This window comes from Scyliorhinus canicula, chromosome 18 (genome assembly GCF_902713615.1).
Source record: "Scyliorhinus canicula chromosome 18, sScyCan1.1, whole genome shotgun sequence".
In the NCBI taxonomy this organism is placed as follows: domain Eukaryota; kingdom Metazoa; phylum Chordata; class Chondrichthyes; order Carcharhiniformes; family Scyliorhinidae; genus Scyliorhinus; species Scyliorhinus canicula.
The window spans coordinates 16,485,258-16,504,511 of record NC_052163.1 but is presented as its reverse complement, the minus strand read 5'-3'; the positions used below and the strand labels follow the sequence as shown (position 1 = coordinate 16,504,511).

General features: G+C 48.6%; 1 protein-coding gene across 1 annotated transcript in view; it reads left to right on the top strand.

Annotated features, from left to right (window-relative positions):
* LOC119953684 (dynein heavy chain 17, axonemal-like) overlaps positions 1 to 19,254 on the top strand; it is an 821,504-nt gene that overhangs the window by 149,268 nt on the left and 652,982 nt on the right. Inside the window, 1 exon segment of the mRNA XM_038778213.1 lies at positions 9,859 to 9,874. Coding sequence (XP_038634141.1) covers positions 9,859 to 9,874 — 16 coding nt within the window.

Here is a 19,254-nt window from a genome sequence, read left to right as displayed (position 1 = left end):
GCTGAGGTAGATTTTATTGCATATATTTTATATAGATGTAAATATTTGATTTGGAGTATAAGCATAAAATACTATGAAATGCCAGGCTTGAAGCTACATGAAGATTAAATAAAACATTTTCTACTTTTGAAGAGTGGATTGCTAGCAAAAACAAATTTGTCAGGAAAACCAAAGGTAATTTAAGGAACTTATATTTGTATTGGTGAACATAGGAAATAAAGGGTGAGAGTCTCTGGCCTCGCCGTGGCGTTTTGCTTGGCGCCAAGAGGCGACCATGCTGCTCTTAATGGGATTTTCCACTGAATCCACCACATGCCGCTAGGAAACCGCAGTGGGGTGTGCCATTGACAAGACTGGAAGATCCTGCCAATGCAAACAGCTGGAAGATCTCACCCAATGATATTTTTAAGTGGGTTTAATTTAGTGTTTCCATGCGCGGAAGGGGAAACCTATCGTTACAGTCATGCTGAACAAACGTGCTGTATGTATGGATATTGGCTCAGTTCCAACTGTGCTTCTATTGTGCTTGGAGACGGTTATGACATGAAGAGTAAATGAAGACTGGCGGGAAGTAGCAGTCATTACTTCCGGGCATCTCGGTCCTTTTCAAGTAGAAAGGCCTTTGAGTTTAGTTTTAGCTGAAGTTAAAGATGAGACACTGGGGAGTGAAGATCTATCAACTTTACCAGGAGAAGCTGGACAAGACAAAGGGAGCTGCACAGAAGCAGACTTCCCAAAGAAACATATGTTCTATGTTCTATGTACTGTCTTGATAACCAGGGAATTGGAACATAAAGAATGCCTTAGGAAGACTGAAGTTCAGAGAACAGAAATCCAGAAGCTGAACAAGGTATTGTTGAGAGGAGAATTCAAGGGAAAAGCAGACAAAGTGTTGTGAGTGAAAGAGACAGCTGCAGTAAGCAGACTACAGAGGTAAATCAAAAGTTTGATGCCATTTCTGTAGAGTCTGAGAATCGATAGTTAAAGCAATTGTGGACAGTTTGTGGGCATCACAGAGATGTGGCTGCAAGGAGATCAGGGCTGGGATCTAAATATACAAGGATATATGTCCTATCGAAAGGACAGGCAGATGGGCAAAGGGAGCGGGGTTGCATTGTTAGTAAGGAATGAAGTCAAATCGATCGCAAGGAGTGACATAGAATCAGAAGGCATAGATTCTCTGTGGGTAGAGTTGAGGAATCGCAAAGGCAAAAAAGACCCTGATAGGAGTTATGTACAGACCCCCTAGCAGTAGTCAGGATGTCGGGGCAGCAGGGTAGCATGGTGGTTAGCATAAATGCTTCACAGCTCCAGGGTCCAGGTTCGATTCCCGGCTGGGTCACTGTCTGTGTGGAGTCTGCACGTCCTCCCCCTGTGTGCGTGGGTTTCCTCCGGGTGCTCCGGTTTCCTCCCACAGTCCAAAGATGTGCGGGTTAGGTGGATTGGCCATGATAAATTGCCCGTAGTGTCCTAATAAAAGTAAGGTTAAGGGGGGGGTTGTTGGGTTACGGGTATAGGGTGGATACGTGGTTTGAGTAGGGTGATCATGGCTCGGCACAACATTGAGGGCCGAAGGGCCTGTTCTGTGCTGTACTGTTCTATGTTCTATGTTCTATGTGGGCAGAAAATAAATCAGGATATAGAGAAAGCATGTTAAAAAGGCAATATCACAATAATAATGTGCGACTTCAATATGCACGTGGACTGGGAAAATCAGGTGGTAGTGGATTCCAAGAAAAGGAATTTGTGGAATGTTTAAGAGTTTTTCTTGGAGCAGCTTGTGGTAGAGCCCACTAGGGAACAGGAAATTCTGGATTTGGTGATGTGTAATGGGGCAGACTTGATTAGGGATCTTAAGGTGAACGGACTCTTAGGCAGCAGTGACCACAATATGATAGAATTTACCATGCAGTTTGAGAGGGAGAAGCTGGAGTCAGATGTAATGGTATTACAATTAAATAAGGGTAATTACAAAGACATGATGGAGGAGCTGGCCAGAGTTGATTGAAAAACGAGAGTGACAGGGAAGACAGTTAGTCTTGGCAATGGCAGGAGTTTTTGGGGATTATTCAGGAGGCACAGTAGAAATTTATCCCAAGGAGGAGGAAACATGTTAAGGGCAGGACAAGGCATCCATGGTTGCTGAGGGTAGTCAAGGACAACATAAAAGCAAAAGAAAAAGCATATGAAGTGGCAAGGATTAGTGGGAACCCAGAGGATTGGGAATCATTTAAAAGTGAGCAGAGGACAACTGAAAAAGCAATAAGGAAAGATAACATGAAATATGAGTGCAAGTCAGCGAGTAATATAAAAGCTAGGAAGAGTTTCTTTCAATATATAAAAGGTAAGAGAGAGGCAAAAATAGACATTGGACCACTGGAAAACGTGGCTGGAGAAGTAATAATAGGAAACAAAGAATGGCAGACGAACTGAATAGTTACTTTGCATCAGTCTTCAAAGTGGAAGACATCAGCGGGATGCCAGAGCGCCAGGAAAATCAGGGGACAAAGGTGAGTGCAGTGGCCATCACTAAGGAGAAGGTTCTGGGAAAACTGAAAGGTCTGAAGGTGGATAAGTCACCTGGACCAGATGGACTACACCAGGGTCCGAAAAGAGATAGCTGAGGAAACTGTGGAGGCATTGGTGGTGATTTTTCAGGAATCACTGGAGGCAGGAAGGGTCCCAGAGGACTGGAAAGTGGCTAATGTAACACCACTGTTTAAGAAGGGAGATAGACAAAGACGGTTACAGACCCAGGGGGGCAGTATCTCATGGTCAGCGGGGCCCTGGATGGGGCACCGGTTAGGTCTAGTCAAGTGTACGCGCCCAAACTGGGACGACACAAGTTTCATCAAAAAGACCATGGCCAGAAATCCCGGACATAGCGACGCATCGACTAATATGGGGGGGGGGACTTCAACTGTGTACAGGATCCAAAGACGGACAGATCAAACCCCAAACGGGAAAAACCTCAAGCATGGCAAGGGAAACTCAAGTCACTTTATGGAGCAGATGGGAGCAGTGGACCCCTGGAGGTTCGCCCACCCGGGGGAGAAAGAATTCTCCTTCTTCTCCCCAGTACACAACGTGTACACCAGAATTGACTTCTTTGTGGTGGGGAAAACGGTGCTTCCAGGAATAGACAAAGTGGAATACTCCGTAATGTGATATCAGCCACGCTCCACACGACATGGACGTGCGGCTAGAGACGGGAAGGGCCCAGCGCCCCACATGGAGGTTGGACGGTGCCTTACTAGCTGACATGGCCTTCAGCGAAAGGATAGCGCGGGCCATAGCAGAGTACACGGAGAACAACCAAAACGGGGAGGTCTCACCCTCCACATTCTGGGAAGCGCTTAAGGCCGTACTAAGAGGGGAAATCATTGCCTTCAAGCGCAAAGAGATAGGGAGGAAAGGGTGGCTAGGCAGAAGCTGGTCGACTCCATACTGGAGATAGACCGTAAATACTCCAAGGCCCCGACCGTAGAGCTCCTGGCGGAAAGGAAAGAACTACAAGGAACTTTGACCTGCTCTCCACCAGGGAAAGCAGTGCACCAACTCCGCCAGCGTGCGCGGGGACCCTGTACGAACACGGAGACAAAGCCAGCCGCCTTGTTGGCACACCAGCTGAGAAGGAAAGCAGGCAGCCACCAGAGAAATTGCGCAATCAGGGGTACTGGAGGCACGTTGGAAACAGAACCAGAGAGGATTAACAAAACCTTCAAGGCCTTCTACCAAGAGCTGTACACCTCAGAGCCCCCAACGGGGAAGGCTGGGATGAACCGGTTCCTTGATGGACTGGACCATACCAGTCGTGGGAGAGGGCCAGACAATGGGACCTGGGAAGCACCACTAGCACTGGAGAGATCATGGACAGCATTAGCTCCATGCAGACGGGGAAGGCGCCGGGGATCCGGACGGATTCCCGGCGGACTTCTACAAAAATTTGTGACAGCGCTGGCACCGCACCTGCGGCAGATGTTCACAGACTCGCTAGCTAGGGGCACACTGCCACCCATGCTAGCACAGGCCTTCAATCTCGCTGATACCTAAGAAAGACAAAGACCCAACGGAATGTGGGTCATACAGACCCATCTCTCTGATGAACGCAGACGCCAAAATACTGGCCAAATCCTATCCAAAAGGCTAGAAGACTGTTGTATCCGAAGTGGTCGCAGAGGACCAGACGGGCTTCGTCAAAGGTAGACAGCTTACCTCGAACATCAGGCGCCTGCTGAACATGATAATGACGCCCTCCGGGAGAGAACACAAGAGGTGATCGTCTCCCTGGACGCAGAAAAGGCCTTCGACAGTGTCGAATGGAAATACCTCATAGAGATACTGGAGCGGTTCGGGCTTGGAACAGGGTCCACCGCTTGGGTAAAGCTCCTATACAACGCTACCATGGCGAGCGTACGGACCAACAATACCAACTCCAATACTTCCAGCTGCACAGGGGCACCAGACAAGGATGCCCACTGTCCCCGCTGCTGTTTGCACTAGCAATCGAACCGCTAGCAATCGCGCTCAGGGCAGCAAAAATTGTGAGGGGGATCCGAAGGGGAGGCAGAGAGCACAGAGTCTCACTCTATGCAGATGACCTGCTCCTCTACATCTCGGAACCACAGAGCAGCATGGACGGAATAATTGCGCTCCTGACAGGAGTTTGGAGCCTTCTCGGGCTAACAACTCAACATGAGCAAAAGCGTGATCTTCCCAGTACATCCGCAAGGGGGTGGGGCAGCACTAAAGGGCTGCCGTTCAAACAAGCCCGACACAAATTCCGCTACCTGGGGATCCAAATAGCCCATGACTGGAAGGGATCCACAAATGGAACCTCACCAGTCTGATGGAGGAAGTAAAAAGGACCATCAAAGATAGAACACACTCCCACTCTCCCTCGCGGGGAGAGTCCAGACAATCAAAATGAACGTACTGCCCAGGTTCCTCTTCCTGTTTAGATCTATTCCGATCTACATCCCCAAGGCCTTTTTCAAGCGCTGGACAAACTAATCATGGCGTTTGTATGGGGGGGGGGCGGGGGGGGGGGGGGGGGTAAAAATGCTAGCATCCAAAGAAGGTCCTACAAAAACAAAATCCGGGGGGGGCTAGCTCTCCCAAACCTACAATTCTACCACTGGGCTGGCAACAGCCGAGCGAGTAAGGGGATGGATCCAGGAGCCAGAGGCTGAGTGGGTGCATGCGGAGGAGGCCTCCTGCATGGGGACCTCCCTCCGGGCCGTCGCCATGGCAGCACTCCCATCCCCACCCAAAAACACTCCAGCAGCCCAGTGGTGACAGCCACCCTCCAATCCTGGAACCAACTGCGGCAGTCAATTTTGGCCTGACCAAAATGTCGGACAAGGCTCCCATCTGCAACAACCATAGTTCACACCAGCACTGACTGACGCCACCTTCAAAATGTGGAGGCAGGACGGAGGGACACTGACAGTCAGGGACCTATACACGGACGGCAGGATCGCAACACTGGACGAACTGACAGAGAGATTTTGGCTAGCCAGGGGGAACGAGCTACGGTATCTGCAGCTCAAAAACTTCTTATGAAAGGAGACAAGGACGTACCCACAACCGCCACGACAGACACTACTGGAAGACCTACTGGACGCAATTATCCTAGATAAGGGAACTGTAACGACATGTATGACCGACTGGTAGAAAGGGCCGACACCGTACTGGACGTAACAAGAAAGAAATGGGAGGATGACCTGGGGATTGAGATAGGGTGGGGACTCTGGAGCGAAGCACTGCATAGGGTCAACTCCACCTCTAAATGCGCAAGGCTCAGCCTGACGCAGCTAAAAGTGGTACATAGAGTCCACTTACAAGAAAACCGTATGAGTAGGTTTTTCCCGGAGGTGGAGGACAGATGTGAACAGTGCCAAAGAGGCCCGGCCAACCACGCCCCACATGTTCTGGTCTTGCCCCAGACTTGTGGAGTACTGGACAGCCTTCTTCGAGGCTATGAGTGCTGAGCTTGTGCATTTGAGTGCTGCAGTGAGAGTTTGGTGACTGAGGGAGTATAAGGGTTTATTTAAAGTCTAGTATTTCTTTTATTTAGTAATTAACTTAAAAGTTGCTGTTTGGTCTATAAGAAGGTGAATTTTGAATCAGCTTTTAAACAAGGTTCTACTTGGACTTACTTGCAGCTGGAGCTTGTTAATTAGTTAATTGCATTAGGCCAGTTTTTAGAAGCTAGAGTCACAGTATAAATAGGGGGCTAGATACAGTGCAGACTTTGTTTGCACTGAGTGCTGAGCTTGTGGCATTTGAGTGCTACAGTGAGAGTTTGGTGACTGAGGGAGTTAGGTTGAGGATGGGAGTAAGGTACTCCTTTCATTTAATTTCCTATATTTATCAAAGAGCGTGAATGGGAACCAGGAGTTTAGAGTACAGCTGACTGGAGCAGAGTCGGAGGGCGGAGGTCCAGTTGGTCCACAGGGCAGCTAATTCTGTAAAGTAAGAGGGGATGGAGGCTAGGGCAGTTGCATGCTCCTCCTGTAGGATGTGGGTGGTGAGGGATACCACTGGTGTCCCCGCTGACTATACCTGCGGGAAGTGCACCCAACTCCAGCTCCTCAGAGACCGTGTTAAGGTACTGGAGCTGGAGCTGGATGAACTTCGGATCATCCGGGAGGGCAGAGGGGGTCATAGAGAAGAGTTACAGGGAGGTAGCCACACCAAGGTACTGGACAAGAGTAGCTGGGTTACAGTCAGGGGAAAGAAAACTAACAGGCAGACAGTGCAGGGATCCCTCGTGGCCATTCCCCTTCAAAACAAGTATACCGTTTTGGATGCTGTTGGGGGGGATGACCTACCGGGGGAAGGCCCCAGCGGCCAGGTCTCTGGCACTGAGTCCTGGCTCTGGGGCTCAGAAGGGAAGGGGGGAGCATAGAAAAGCAATAGTAATAGGAGATTCAATGGTTAGGGGAATAGATAGGAGATTCTGTGGTCGCGAGCGAGACTCCCGAAAGGTATGTTGCCTCCCGGGTGCCAGGGCCAGGGATGTTCTCTGATCGTGTCTTCAGGATCCTGAAGGGGGAGGGTGAGCAGCCAGAAGTCGTGGGTGCACATTGGTACCAATGATGTAGGTAGGAAAAAGGGTGTGGAGGTAATAAACAAGTTTAGGAGTTAGGCTGGAAGTTAAGGGCCAGGACAGACAGAGTTGTCATCTCTGGTTTGTTGCCGGTGCCACGTGATAGCGAGGCTAGGAATAGGGAGAGAGTGCAGTTTGAACACGTGGCTGCAGGAATGGTGTAGGAGGGAGGGCTTCAGGTATTTGGATAATTGGAGCGCATTCTGGGGAAGGTGGGACCTGTACAAGCAGGACGGGTTGCATCTGAACCAGAGGGGCACCAATATCCTGGGGGGGAGGTTTTCTAGTACTCTTCGGGAGGGTTTTAAACTAATTTGGCAGGGGAATGGGAACCGGATCTGTAGTCCAGCAACTAAGGTAGACGATAGTCAGGACGCCAAAGCACGTAGTGATGCAGTGGGGAAGGTAACAATGACAAAGGAGAGTACTTGCAGGCAAGGAGATGGGTTGAAGTGTGTATACTTTAATGCAAGAAGCATCAGGAATAAGGTGGGTGAACTTAATGCATGGATCGGTACTTGGGACTACGATGTGTGGCCCATCACGGAAACTTGGATAGAAGAGGGGCAGAAATGGTTGTGGAGGTCCCTGGTTATAGATGTTTCAACAAGATTAGGGAGGATGGTAAAAGAGGGTGGGGGGGTGGCATTGTTAATTAGAGATAGTATAACAGCTGCAGAAAGGCAGTCTCGAGGGGGATCTGCCTACTGAGGTAATATGGGTTGAAGTTAGAATAGGAAAGGAGCAGTCACCTTGTTGGGAGTGTTCTATAGGCCCCCAATAGCAGCAGAGATGTGGAGGAACAGATTGGGAAACAGATTCTGGAAAGGTGCAGAAGTCACAGGGTAGTAGTCATGGGCGACTTCAACTTCCCAAACATTGAGTGGAAACTCTTTAGATCAAATAGTTTGGATGGGGTAGTGTTTGTGCAGTGTGTCCAGGAAGCTTTTCTAACACAGTATGTAGATTGTCCGACCAGAGGGGAGGCATATTGGATTTAGTACTTGGTAATGAACCAGGGCAGGTGATAGATTTGTTAGTGGGGGAGCATTTTGGAGGTAGTGACCACAATTCTGTGACTTTCACTTTAGTAATGGAGAGGGATAGGTGCGAGCAACAGGGCAAGGTTTATAATTGGGGGAAGGGTAAATACAATGCTGTCAGACAAGAATTGAAGTGCAGAAGTTGGGAACATAGGCTGTCAGGACGGACACAAGTGAAATGTGGAACTTGTTCAAGGATCAGGTACTGCGTGTCTTTGATATGTATGTCCCTGTCAGGCAGGGAAGAGATGGTCGAGTGAGGGAACCATGGTTGACAAGAGAGGTGAATGTCTTGTTAAGAGGAAGAAGGAGACTTATGTAAGGCTGAAGAAACAAGGTTCAGACAGGGCGCTGGAGGGATACAAGATAGCCAGGAGGGAACTGAAGAAAGGGATTAGGAGAGCTAAGAGAGGGCATGAAAAATCTTTGGCGGGTAGGATCAAGGAAAACCCCAAGGCCTTTACACATACGTGAGAAATATGAGAATGACTAGAGTGAGAGTAGGTCCGATTAAGGACAGTAGCGGGAGATTGTGTACTGAGTCTGAAGAGATAGGAGAGGTCTTGAACAAGTATTTTTCTTCAGTATTTACAAATGAGAGGGGCCATATTGTTGGAGAGGACAGCGTGAAGCAGACTTGATAAGCTTGAGAAGATACTTGTCAGGAAGGAAGATGTGTTGCGCGTTTTGAAAAACTTGAGGATAGACAAGTCCCCCGGGCCTGACGGGATATATCCAAGGATTCTCTGGGAAGCAAGAAAATGAAATTGCAGAGCCGTTGGCGATGATCTTTTCGTCCTCGCTGTCAACAGGGGTGGTACCAGAGGATTGGAGAGTGGCGAATGTCGTGCCCCTGTTCAAAAAAGGGAATAGGGATAACCCTGGGAATTACAGGCCAGTTAGTCTTACTTCGGTGGTAGGCAAAGTAATGGAAAGGGTACTGAGGATAGGATTTCTGAGCATCTGGAAAGGCATTGCTGATTAGGGATAGTCAGCACGGATTTGTGAGGGGTAGGTCTTGCCTTACAAGTCTTATTGGAATTCTTTGAGGAGGTGACCAAGCATGTGGATGAAGGTAAAGCAGTGGATGTAGTGTACATGGATTTTAGTAAGGCATTTGATAAGGTTCCCATGGTTAGGCTTATGCAGAAAGTAGGAGGCATGGGATAGTGGGAAATTTGGCCAGTTGGATAACAAACTGGCTAACCGATAGAAGACAGAGAGTTGTGGTGGATGGCAAATATTCAGCCTGGAGCCCAGTTATCAGTGGCGTACCGCAGGGATCAGTTCTGGGTCCTCTGCTGTTTGTGATTTTCATTAACGACTTGGATGAGGGAGTTGAAGGGTGGGTCAGTAAATTTGCAGATGATACGAAGATGGTGAGTGTGGATAGTGAGGAGGGCTGTTGTCGGCTTCAAGAGACATAGATAGAATGCAGAGCTGGGCTGAGAAGTGGCAGATGGAGTTTAACCCTGACAAGTGTGAGGTTGTCCATTTTGGAAGGACAAATCTGAATGCGGGAATACAGGGTTAATGGTAGGGTTCTTGGCAATGTGGAGGAGCAGAGAGATCTTGGGGTCTATGTTCATTGTTCTTTGAAAGTTGCCACTCAAGTGGATAGAGCTGTGAAGAAGGCCTATGGTGTGCTAGCGTTCATTAGCAGAGGGATTGAATTTAAGAGCCGTGAGGTGATGATTGCAGCTGTACAAAAACCTTGGTCAGGCCACATTTGGAGTACTGTGTGCAGTTCTGGTCACCTCATTTTAGGAAGGATGTGGAAGCTTTGGAAAAGGTGCAAGGAGATTACCAGGATGTTGCCTGGAATGGAGAGGTAGGTCATACGAGGAAAGATTGAGGGTGTTAGGCCCTTTTCTCATTAGAACGGAGAAGGATGAGGGGCGACTTGATAGAGGTTTATAAGATGATCAGGGGAATAGATAGAGTAGACAGTCAGAGACTTTTTCCCCGGGTGGAACACACCATTACAAGGGGACATAAATTTAAGATAAATGGTGGAAGATATAGAGGGGATGTCAGAGGTAGGTTCTTTACCCAGAGAGTAGTGGGGGCATGGAATGCACTGCCTGTGGTAGTAGTTGAGTCGGAAAATTTGTGGACCTTCAAACGGCTATTGGATAGGTACTTGGATTAGGGTAGAATAAGGAGTGTAGGTTAACTTCTTAAGGCAGCACGGTAGCATTGTGGATAGCACAATTGCTTCACAGCTCCAGGGTCCCAAGTTCGATTTCGACTTGGGTCACTGTCTGTGTGGACGTCTGCACATCCTCCCCGTGACTGCGTGGGTTTCCTCCGGGTACTCCGGTTTCCTCCCACAGTCCAAAGATGTGCAGGTTGGGTGGATTGGCCATGACAAATTGTCCAAAATTCTATGATTAACCTAGGACAAAAGTTCGGCGCAACATCGTGGGCCGAAGGGCCTGTTCTGTGCTGTATTTCTCTATATGTCCAAAGTGGTGGGGGTGAGGGTGGAGCCATGCCCGATAATGGCGGTCTTCGGGGTTTCAGACCAGCCAGATCTATTCCTGGGGAGGAGGGCGGACGCCCTTGCCTTTGCCTCCCTGATCGCCCGCCGTAGAATCCTGTTTGGCTGGCGGTCAGCAGCACCACCCAGAGCTGCAGACTGGCTGTCCGACCTCTCGGAATCTCTCCAAATGGAGAAAATCAAATTTGCCATCCGAGGGTCAGACGACGGCTTCCACAGATCGTGGGAGCCATTCATGCAATTGTTCCGGGACCTGTTTGTGGCCAACGAACAAGAGGAAGAATAGCCGGGTGGCCAAGAATCAGGGGAAAATGGACGGGAATTGGGGGAAGGTAGCCGGGGGGGGGGGGGGGTGGGGGGGGGGGGGGGGGGGGGCTACGGGTTCGTTATGGGGGTTTGTTCTCATGGTTTTATGCTTATTTCTTTTTCTTGTTAATTTATTGTTTTTGTATTGGAGGGGTTACTGTTTTTCTCTTGTGATAAAATTTGTTGTTGAAAACTTGAATAAAAATTATTCCAAAAAAAAGGAAGGACAAAGCCGCAAGCGACAGTCTGATGGTAAGTTAAGGCCCAAAACCAAATTGTAAATAAATGCCTATAAACATGTGCCTCGGCCATATTAGGGAATGTAAAATATGTATGGCGGTTAAAGGGGGTGGCCACAGTTGTTATTATGAAGATGCTTGCCTGTAAATATACATGTAATTTTCTAATAATTTGTTGGATATAAAATATGAAAACTCAATAAAAAACATTTCCAAAAAAAAGAAGGGAGATAGGCAGAAGGCGGGAAATTATAGTCCGGTTAGCCTGACTTCGGTCATTGGTAAGAGTTTAGAGTCTGTTATTAAAGATGAGATCGACAAGTACTTGGAAGTGCATGGTAAAATAGGACTGAGTCAGCATGGCTTTGTCAAAGGGAGATCATGTCTGACAAATCTGTTAGAGTTCTTTGAGGAGGTAACAAGGAAGTTAGACAAAGAAGAACCAATCAACATGATTTATTTAGATTTCCAGAAGGCCTTTGACAAGGTGCCGCATAGCAGACTGTTAAATAAGTTACGAGGCAATGGTGCTAAGGGTAAGAACATGGCATGGATAGAGGATTGGCTGACTGGCAGAAGGCAGAGAGTGGGGATAAAGGGCTCTTTTTCAGGATGGCAGTCGGTGACTAGTGTTGTGCCTCTGGGGTCTGTGCTGGGGCGGCAACTTTTCACAATATACATTAATGATCTGGAAGAAGGAACTGAAAGCACTGTTGGTTAAGTTTGCAGATGATACAAAGATTTGTAGAGGGACAGATAGTATTGAGGAAGCAAGGGGCTGTGGAAGGATTTGGACAGGCTAGGAGAGTGGCAGCGAAGTGGCAAATGAAATACAATGTGGAAAAGTGTGAGGTTATGCACTTTGGAAGGAGGAATCTAGACATAAAACTGTTTTCTAAATGGGAATAGTTCGAGGTGGGGTGGAAACAGGATCTCGCTGTATGCTGCCGACTTACTTTACATGTGAGGGATTCGGAGGAGCCAATAGATAACATTATGGGAGTCCTGAGTGTTTTGGGACTTTTCTGGTTACAAGATAAATATAGGAAAAAATGAATACTTTTTGGGTTGGGTACCTATAGGCGGGTGAGCCTAACGTCTGTGGTGGGGTAAAGTCTTTGAGAGGATTCTAAAAGATACGATTTATAATCATCTAGATAGGAATAATATGATTAGGGACAGTCAGCATGGTTTGCGAAGGGTAGGTCATGCCTCACAAACCTTATCGAGTTCTTTGAGAAGGTGACTGAACAGGTAGACGAGGGTTAGAGCAGTTGATGTGGTGTATATGGATTTCAGTAAAGCGTTTGATAAGGTTCCCCACGGTCGTCTATTGCAGAAAATACGGAGGCTGGGGATGAGGGTGATTTAGAGATGTGGATCAGAAATTGGCTAGTTGAAAGAAGACAGAGAGTGGTAGTTGATGGGAAATGTTCAGAATGGAGTTCAGTTACGAGTGGCGTACCACAAGGATCTGTTCTGGGGCCGTTGCTGTTTGTCATTTTTTATAAATGACTAGAGGAGGGCGCAGGAAGGATGGGTGAGTAAATTTACAGACGACACTAAAGTCGGTGGAGTTGTAGACAGTGCGGAAGGATGTTGCAGGTTACAGAGGGACATAGATAAGCTGCAGAGCTGGGCTGAGAGGTGGCAAATGGAGTTTAATGTGGAGAAGTGTGAGGTGATTCACTTTGGAAAGAATAACAGAAATGCGGAATATTTGGCTAATGGTAAAATTCTTGGTAGTGTGGATGAGCAGAGGGATCTCGGTGTCCATGTACATAGATCCCTGAAAGTTGCCACCCAGGTTGATAGGGTTGTGAAGAAGGCCTATGGTGTGTTGGCCTTTAATGGTAGAGGGATTGAGTTACGGAGCCATGAGGTCATGTTGCAGTTGTACAAAACTCTAGTACGGCCGCATTTGGAGTATTGCGTACAGTTCTGGTCGCCTCATTATAGGAAGGACGTAGAAGCTTTGGAACGGGTGCAGAGGAGATTTACCAGGATGTTGCCTGGTATGGAGGGAAAATCTTATGAGGAAGGCTGATGGACTTGAGGTTGTTTTCGTTAGAGAGAAGAAGGTTAAGAGGTGACTTAATAGAGGCATACAAAATGATCAGAGGGTTAGATAGGGTGGACAGCGAGAGCCTTCTCCCGCGGATGAAGGTGGCTAGCACGAGGGGACATAGCCTTAAATTGAGGGGTAATAGATATAGGACAGAGGTCAGAGGTGGGTTTTTTACGCAAAGAGTGGTGAGGCCGTGGAATGCCCTACCTGCAACAGTAGTGAACACGCCAACATTGAGGGCATTTAAAAATTTATTGGATAAGCATATGGATGATAAGGGCATAGTGTAGGTTAGATGGCCTTTAGATTTTTTCCATGTCGGTGCAACATCGAGGGCCGAAGGGCCTGTACTGCGCTGTATCGTTCTATGTTCTATGTTCTATGTTGATAAAGTCGGGGGGAGGAGATCCGTTCCGGCTAGCTGGAAGTCACTTTCGATATTTGGGTGTCCAGATAGCAAGGGACTGCGGAAAACTCCATAGGTTGAATTATACAACTCTGGTGCTAAAAGTGTGCTGAGTGCAATTGGTTCAAATGAACATCTTACATTTTTATTCTTATTCCAGTGCCTTCTGATATTCTTCCACAAGGTTTTTTTCAGAGAGATTGACCATCTGGTGACTGGGTTTATTTGGGCAGGTAAGAGCCCGAGGATCAGGAGGATGTTGCTCCAGAGGAAGAGAATGTTAGGGGTTTCGTCAAGCCAAACTTTCAATACTAATATTGGGCAGTTAATGCTGAAAAGGTGTGAGACTGTTTTAGAGATTCGGTAAAGCTTTGGGTTCAGGTGGAAGCAGAGTCTGTGAGGGAAGCAAGCCGTGCAGCGCTGGTATCAGCTCCGTTACCAACGGTACCAAAGAAATACTCATCTAACTTATAATAGTAGCCACATAAAAAATTTGGAGACAGGGCAGCACGGTAGCGCAGTGGTTAGCACTGCTGGCTCAAGGCGCTGAGGTCCCAGGTTCATCCCGGCTCTGGGTCACTGTCTGTGTAGAGTTTGCACATTCTCCCTGTGTTTGCATGGGTTTCACCCCCAAAACCCAAATATGTGCGGGGTAGGTGGATTGGCCACACTAAATTGGACCTTAATTGGAAAAAATGAATTGGGTATTCTAAATTTAAAAAAATTGGAGACAACTCCGCCATTATTTTAACTTGAGGACCACTTCTAGGATGACTCCTACCTGTGCGAATCAGTTATTTGAACCTACTAGGATGGATGTGAAATTTATGGAATGGAAGGATAAAGGTTTCGAGAAAGTAGGAGACTTATTTTTGGTTCGCTAGTTTAGGGGAATTGAAAGAAAAATATGCACTCACAGATGCTGATGGATTCAGGTATCTCCCGTTGCGCAGCTGGGTCTTTCCGATGAAGCAGCCTTCTGACTTGCTCAACAGGATCTTATCCTGTTCTGGTTCGGAGGTGGCCAGCGCGTCGTGTATATACCAGTGGATGATGGGGGAGGAGATGGGCTCTGTTGAGGGTGTGAAGGCAAAGTGGACAAAGGAGCTGGGTCCGCTCTTGGAGGAGGAAGTTTGGAGTGAGGCGTTGAGGAGAGGAGGTTTGGAGTAAGGTATTGAGGAGGGTGAACTCGACCTCATCCTGTGCAACGCTGAGTCTCATTCAGCTGAACGTGGTGTTCTGAGCACACCTTACAAAAGCTAGAATGAGTCAATTTTTTGAAGGGGTTGGTGATAGATGTGATCAGTGTCTGGGGGCCACGGTACATCATGCGCATATGTTCTGGTCATGCTGAAAGCCGGCGAACTTCTGGAAGTCCTTTTTTGAGATTATGTTGCAAACCTGAACATTGGGTTGGAGCTTTGCTCATTTGGGCCATTTTTGGGATTTCGGTTGTGCCGAAATGGGGGTGGAGCAGATGTCCTGGCCTTTACCCCACTGGTGGCAAGGAGGCGGATCCTCATGGGCTGGAGGTCTCTGCTTTGGTCTCTGGCCTCTGTGCTGGTGTCATTAGCCAGGTCCCAAGAGGTCCGCCCATCCCGTACCAACATCCCCGGACAGGCGGCGGAATGTGGCGACTAGGGGCTTTTCACAGTAACTTAATTTGAAGCCTACTTGTGACAATAAGCGATTTTCATTTCATTTCATTTCATCCTGGGGTGATCCTTGAAGAGGCTGGGGATGTCTGACTGCTCCAGGATGTAGATGTTGTGCATACTCTCTGGGAAGCGTGCACACACGTGCATAATCTTCATGTGGTGGTCACACAAGAGCTGTATATTTAGGGAGTGGAACACCTTCCTGTTAACGTAGGGCACTCCCAGATGGCCCGTTGAGCAGAAGGGCAGAGAACCCTTCTGCACGGGCAATTGGCGGGCTTGGTGCATGTCAAAGTTTATATAATTCTCTGCCAGGGCAAACAGGACATCCATGATCTGTCGGATGCACCTGTGGGATGTGAGATGCCACACAGCTCCCCGCTCGAGGTCTAGAATGATCCGAGGTTTAAAAGTTCAGGGCTGCAGTGACCTTGACGGCCACGGAGAGCGGGAGTCCTTGTCCACCATGTGGTTCGCGAGTACACAACACAAGTGCTGCACCATCTCCTTGTTGAGGCAGAGCTTCCTGCGACATGTCTGTCATTTGTTCAAAGGACCAGGGGCACCTGTACACCCTGGGTCATCATGGGGCTTCCTCTCTAGGTCGCTCCCTTTTAAAAAAAAATAATTTTTATTGGAATTTTTTGAAAAATATATATCAACAAAACAATAATAACAATAACAATAATAATAATAAACACCCCCCGGCACCCGTAACAACGCATATAACAAACCCCCCCACCCCCCCCCACCCCAATAAACAACAGAATAAATTAACAATAAGCAAATTAACTTAAACACTATCCCCCTAAACCCCCCCCTCGCCTTTCCCCCCCTCCCCCCTGGGTTGCTGCTGCTGCTGACCTAGTACCTTATCGTTAAGCCAGAAAGTCGAGGAAAGGCTGCCACCTCCTAAAGAACCCTTGTACCGACCCCCTCAGGGCGAACTTGACCCTCTCCAACTTAATGAATCCCGCCATGTCATTAATCCAGGTCTCCACACTCGGAGGTCTCGCATCTTTCCACTGCAGCAAGATCCTCCGCCGGGCTACTAGGGACGCAAAGGCCAAGACATTGGCCTCTTTCGCCTCCTGCACTCCCGGCTCCACCCCAACCCCAAATATCGCGAGTCCCCAGCCTGGCTTGACCCTGGATCCCACCACGCTCGACACCGTCCCCGCCACCCCCTTCCAGAACTCCTTCAGTGCCGGGCATGCCCAGAACATATGGGCATGGTTCGCTGGACTCCCCGAACACCTGACACACCTGTCTTCGCCCCCAAAGAACCTACTCATCCTAGATCCGGACATGTGGGTCCGGTGCAGCACCTTGAACTGGATGAGACTAAGCCTCGCACATGAAAAGGAGGAGTTCACCCTCTCCTGGGCGTCCGCCCATGTCCCCTCCTCAATCTGCTCTCCCAGTTCCACCTCCCACTTAGCCTTCAGCTCCTCTACCGACGCCTCCCCCACCTCCTGCATTACCTGGTAGATGTCAGACACCTTCCCATCCCCGACCCACCCCCCCGAAAGCACCCTATCCCTTACCCCCGCGGGGGCAGCAAAGGGAGCCCCTCCACCTGTCGCCTAGCAAACGCCTTGACCTGAAGGTACCTGAACATATTCCCCGGGGGGAGCTCAAACTTCTCCTCCAGTTCACCAAGGCTCGTGAACCTCCCGTCAATAAACAGGTCTCCCAACTTCCTAATGCCCGCCCTGTGCCACCCCAGGAACCCGCCATCCATGTTCCCTGGGACAAACCGGTGGTTTCCCCGCAGCGGGGCCTCCACCGAGCCCCCCACTTCCCCCCTGTGTCGCCTCCACTTCCCCCAAATTTTGAGGGTGGCCGCCACCACCGGGCTCGTGGTGTACCTCGTTGGAGGGAGCGGCAACAAAGCCGTTACCAGTGCCTTCAGGCTCGTGCCTCCGCAGGACGCCATCTCCATTCTTTTCCATGCTGCCCTCTAGGTCTCTCCCTGATAGACAGCCAGATCCTCAGGCTGTGGTGCAGGTCCATGCACGTGGCCACCCATTTGAGATTCTGCAGACGCTGCTGCTCCTGTCAGCTCCAGTGTCTGGCTGCCCGGCCTACCAGTAGAACGACTGGGGCCTGTCCATAGCATTTAATATCTGTGAAGAATTGGGAGACAGTGTTAGACTGACAAAGAATAGTGGCTCCTACTCTGAGACCCTCCATTCCCCCAATGATCTCGCCCCTCCCCCACTCCCGGAACGCCCAGCCCAAGCACCCCTGGCCGTAGTGGGCTCCCCTTAACGGATCCCACCCTGTACCCCAGACACCCGCACATAACTTCACCTGGACCAGGCGCTCGTCCCCTCCCCATTGCACCCACCCACCATCTGGCTGTGGACCTGTCTCCAGATCTGTGTCCCATCCTGGGTGTTCAGAGGTTGGCTGCCGCGTCTATGGTGTTGTCTTCTGCAGTGCTCAGGCAGTGCCTAGGCACACGGTCTGATTGGGATGCTTGGCAAATACTCCCACATGCCACAAGGCCCGACATACCCACTGCAATCCACTTGGTTTGTGTGAAGTGCTCACTTAACCATGATTGCCAATGCTCTATTAGCACGGCCAGAGGTCTCGGCAGTCAGTTGGTGTTATGTGTGGTCGGTGGCAGACAGGCAGGGGCTAGGGTTTCCAACTCTGGACTCAGTACCACTTCCACACCCAACACCTCAGATATTCAGGAACAAAAGCAAATTACTGCGCATGCTGGAATCTGAAACGAAGGAAAAAATGCTGGAAAATCTCAGCAGGTCTGGCAGCATCTGGAGGGAGAGATTAATCGGCACCACTGCTCACAAATGCCAGATTAATAGAAATTTAACTTTTAATGCCCTCACTCCACTAGGTATTTCTGTTTGATTCTTTACTGAAACAAAGGAGATTACAAGGGGATGAGAGAAGAACTGGGAGCTAAGAATTTATGGTGGAACAGTTGAGGAACAGTGGAGAACCTTCCAAGCGATTTTTCACAGTGCTCAGCAAAGGTTTATACCAACAAAAAGGAAGGACGGAAGAAAGAGGGAAAATCAACCATGGATATCTAAGGAAATAAGGGAGAGTATCAAATTGAAGGAAAAAGCATATAAAGTGGCAAAGATTGCTGGGAGATTAGAGGACTGGGAAATCTTTAGGGGGCAACAGAAAGCTACTAAAAAAGCTATAAAGAAGAGTAAGATAGAGTATGAGAGTAAACTTGCTCAGAATATAAAAACAGACAGTAAAAGTTTTTACAAATATATAAGACAAAAAAGAGTGGCTAAGGTAAATATTGGTCCTTTAGAGGATGAGAAGGGAGTTTTAATTATGGGAAATGAGGAAATGGCTGAGGAACTGAACAGGTTTTTTGGGTCGGTCTTCACAGTGGAAGACACAAATAACATGCCAGCGACTGATAGAAATGAGGCTATGACAGGTGAGGACCTTGAGAGGATTGTTATCACTAAGGAGGGAGTGATGGGCAAGCTAATGGGGCTAAAGGTAGACAAGTCTCCTGGCCCTGATGGAATGCATCCCAGAGTGCTAAAAGAGATGGCTAGGGAAATTGCAGATGCACTAGTGATAATTTACCGAAATTCACTAGACTCTGGGGTGGTCCCGGTGGATTGGAAATTAGCAAACGTGACACCACTGTTTAAAAAAGGAGGTAGGCAGAAAGCAGGAAATTATAGGCCAGTGAGCTTAACTTCGGTAGTAGGGAAGATGCTGGAATCTATCATCAAGGAAGAAATTGCGAGGCATCTGGATAGAAATTGTCCCATTGGGCAGACGCAGCATGGGTTCGTAAAGGGCAGGTCATGCCTAACTAATTTAGTGGAATTTTTTGAGGATATTACCACGGCAGTAGATAACGGGGAGCCGATGGATGTGGTATATCTGGATTTCCAGAAAGC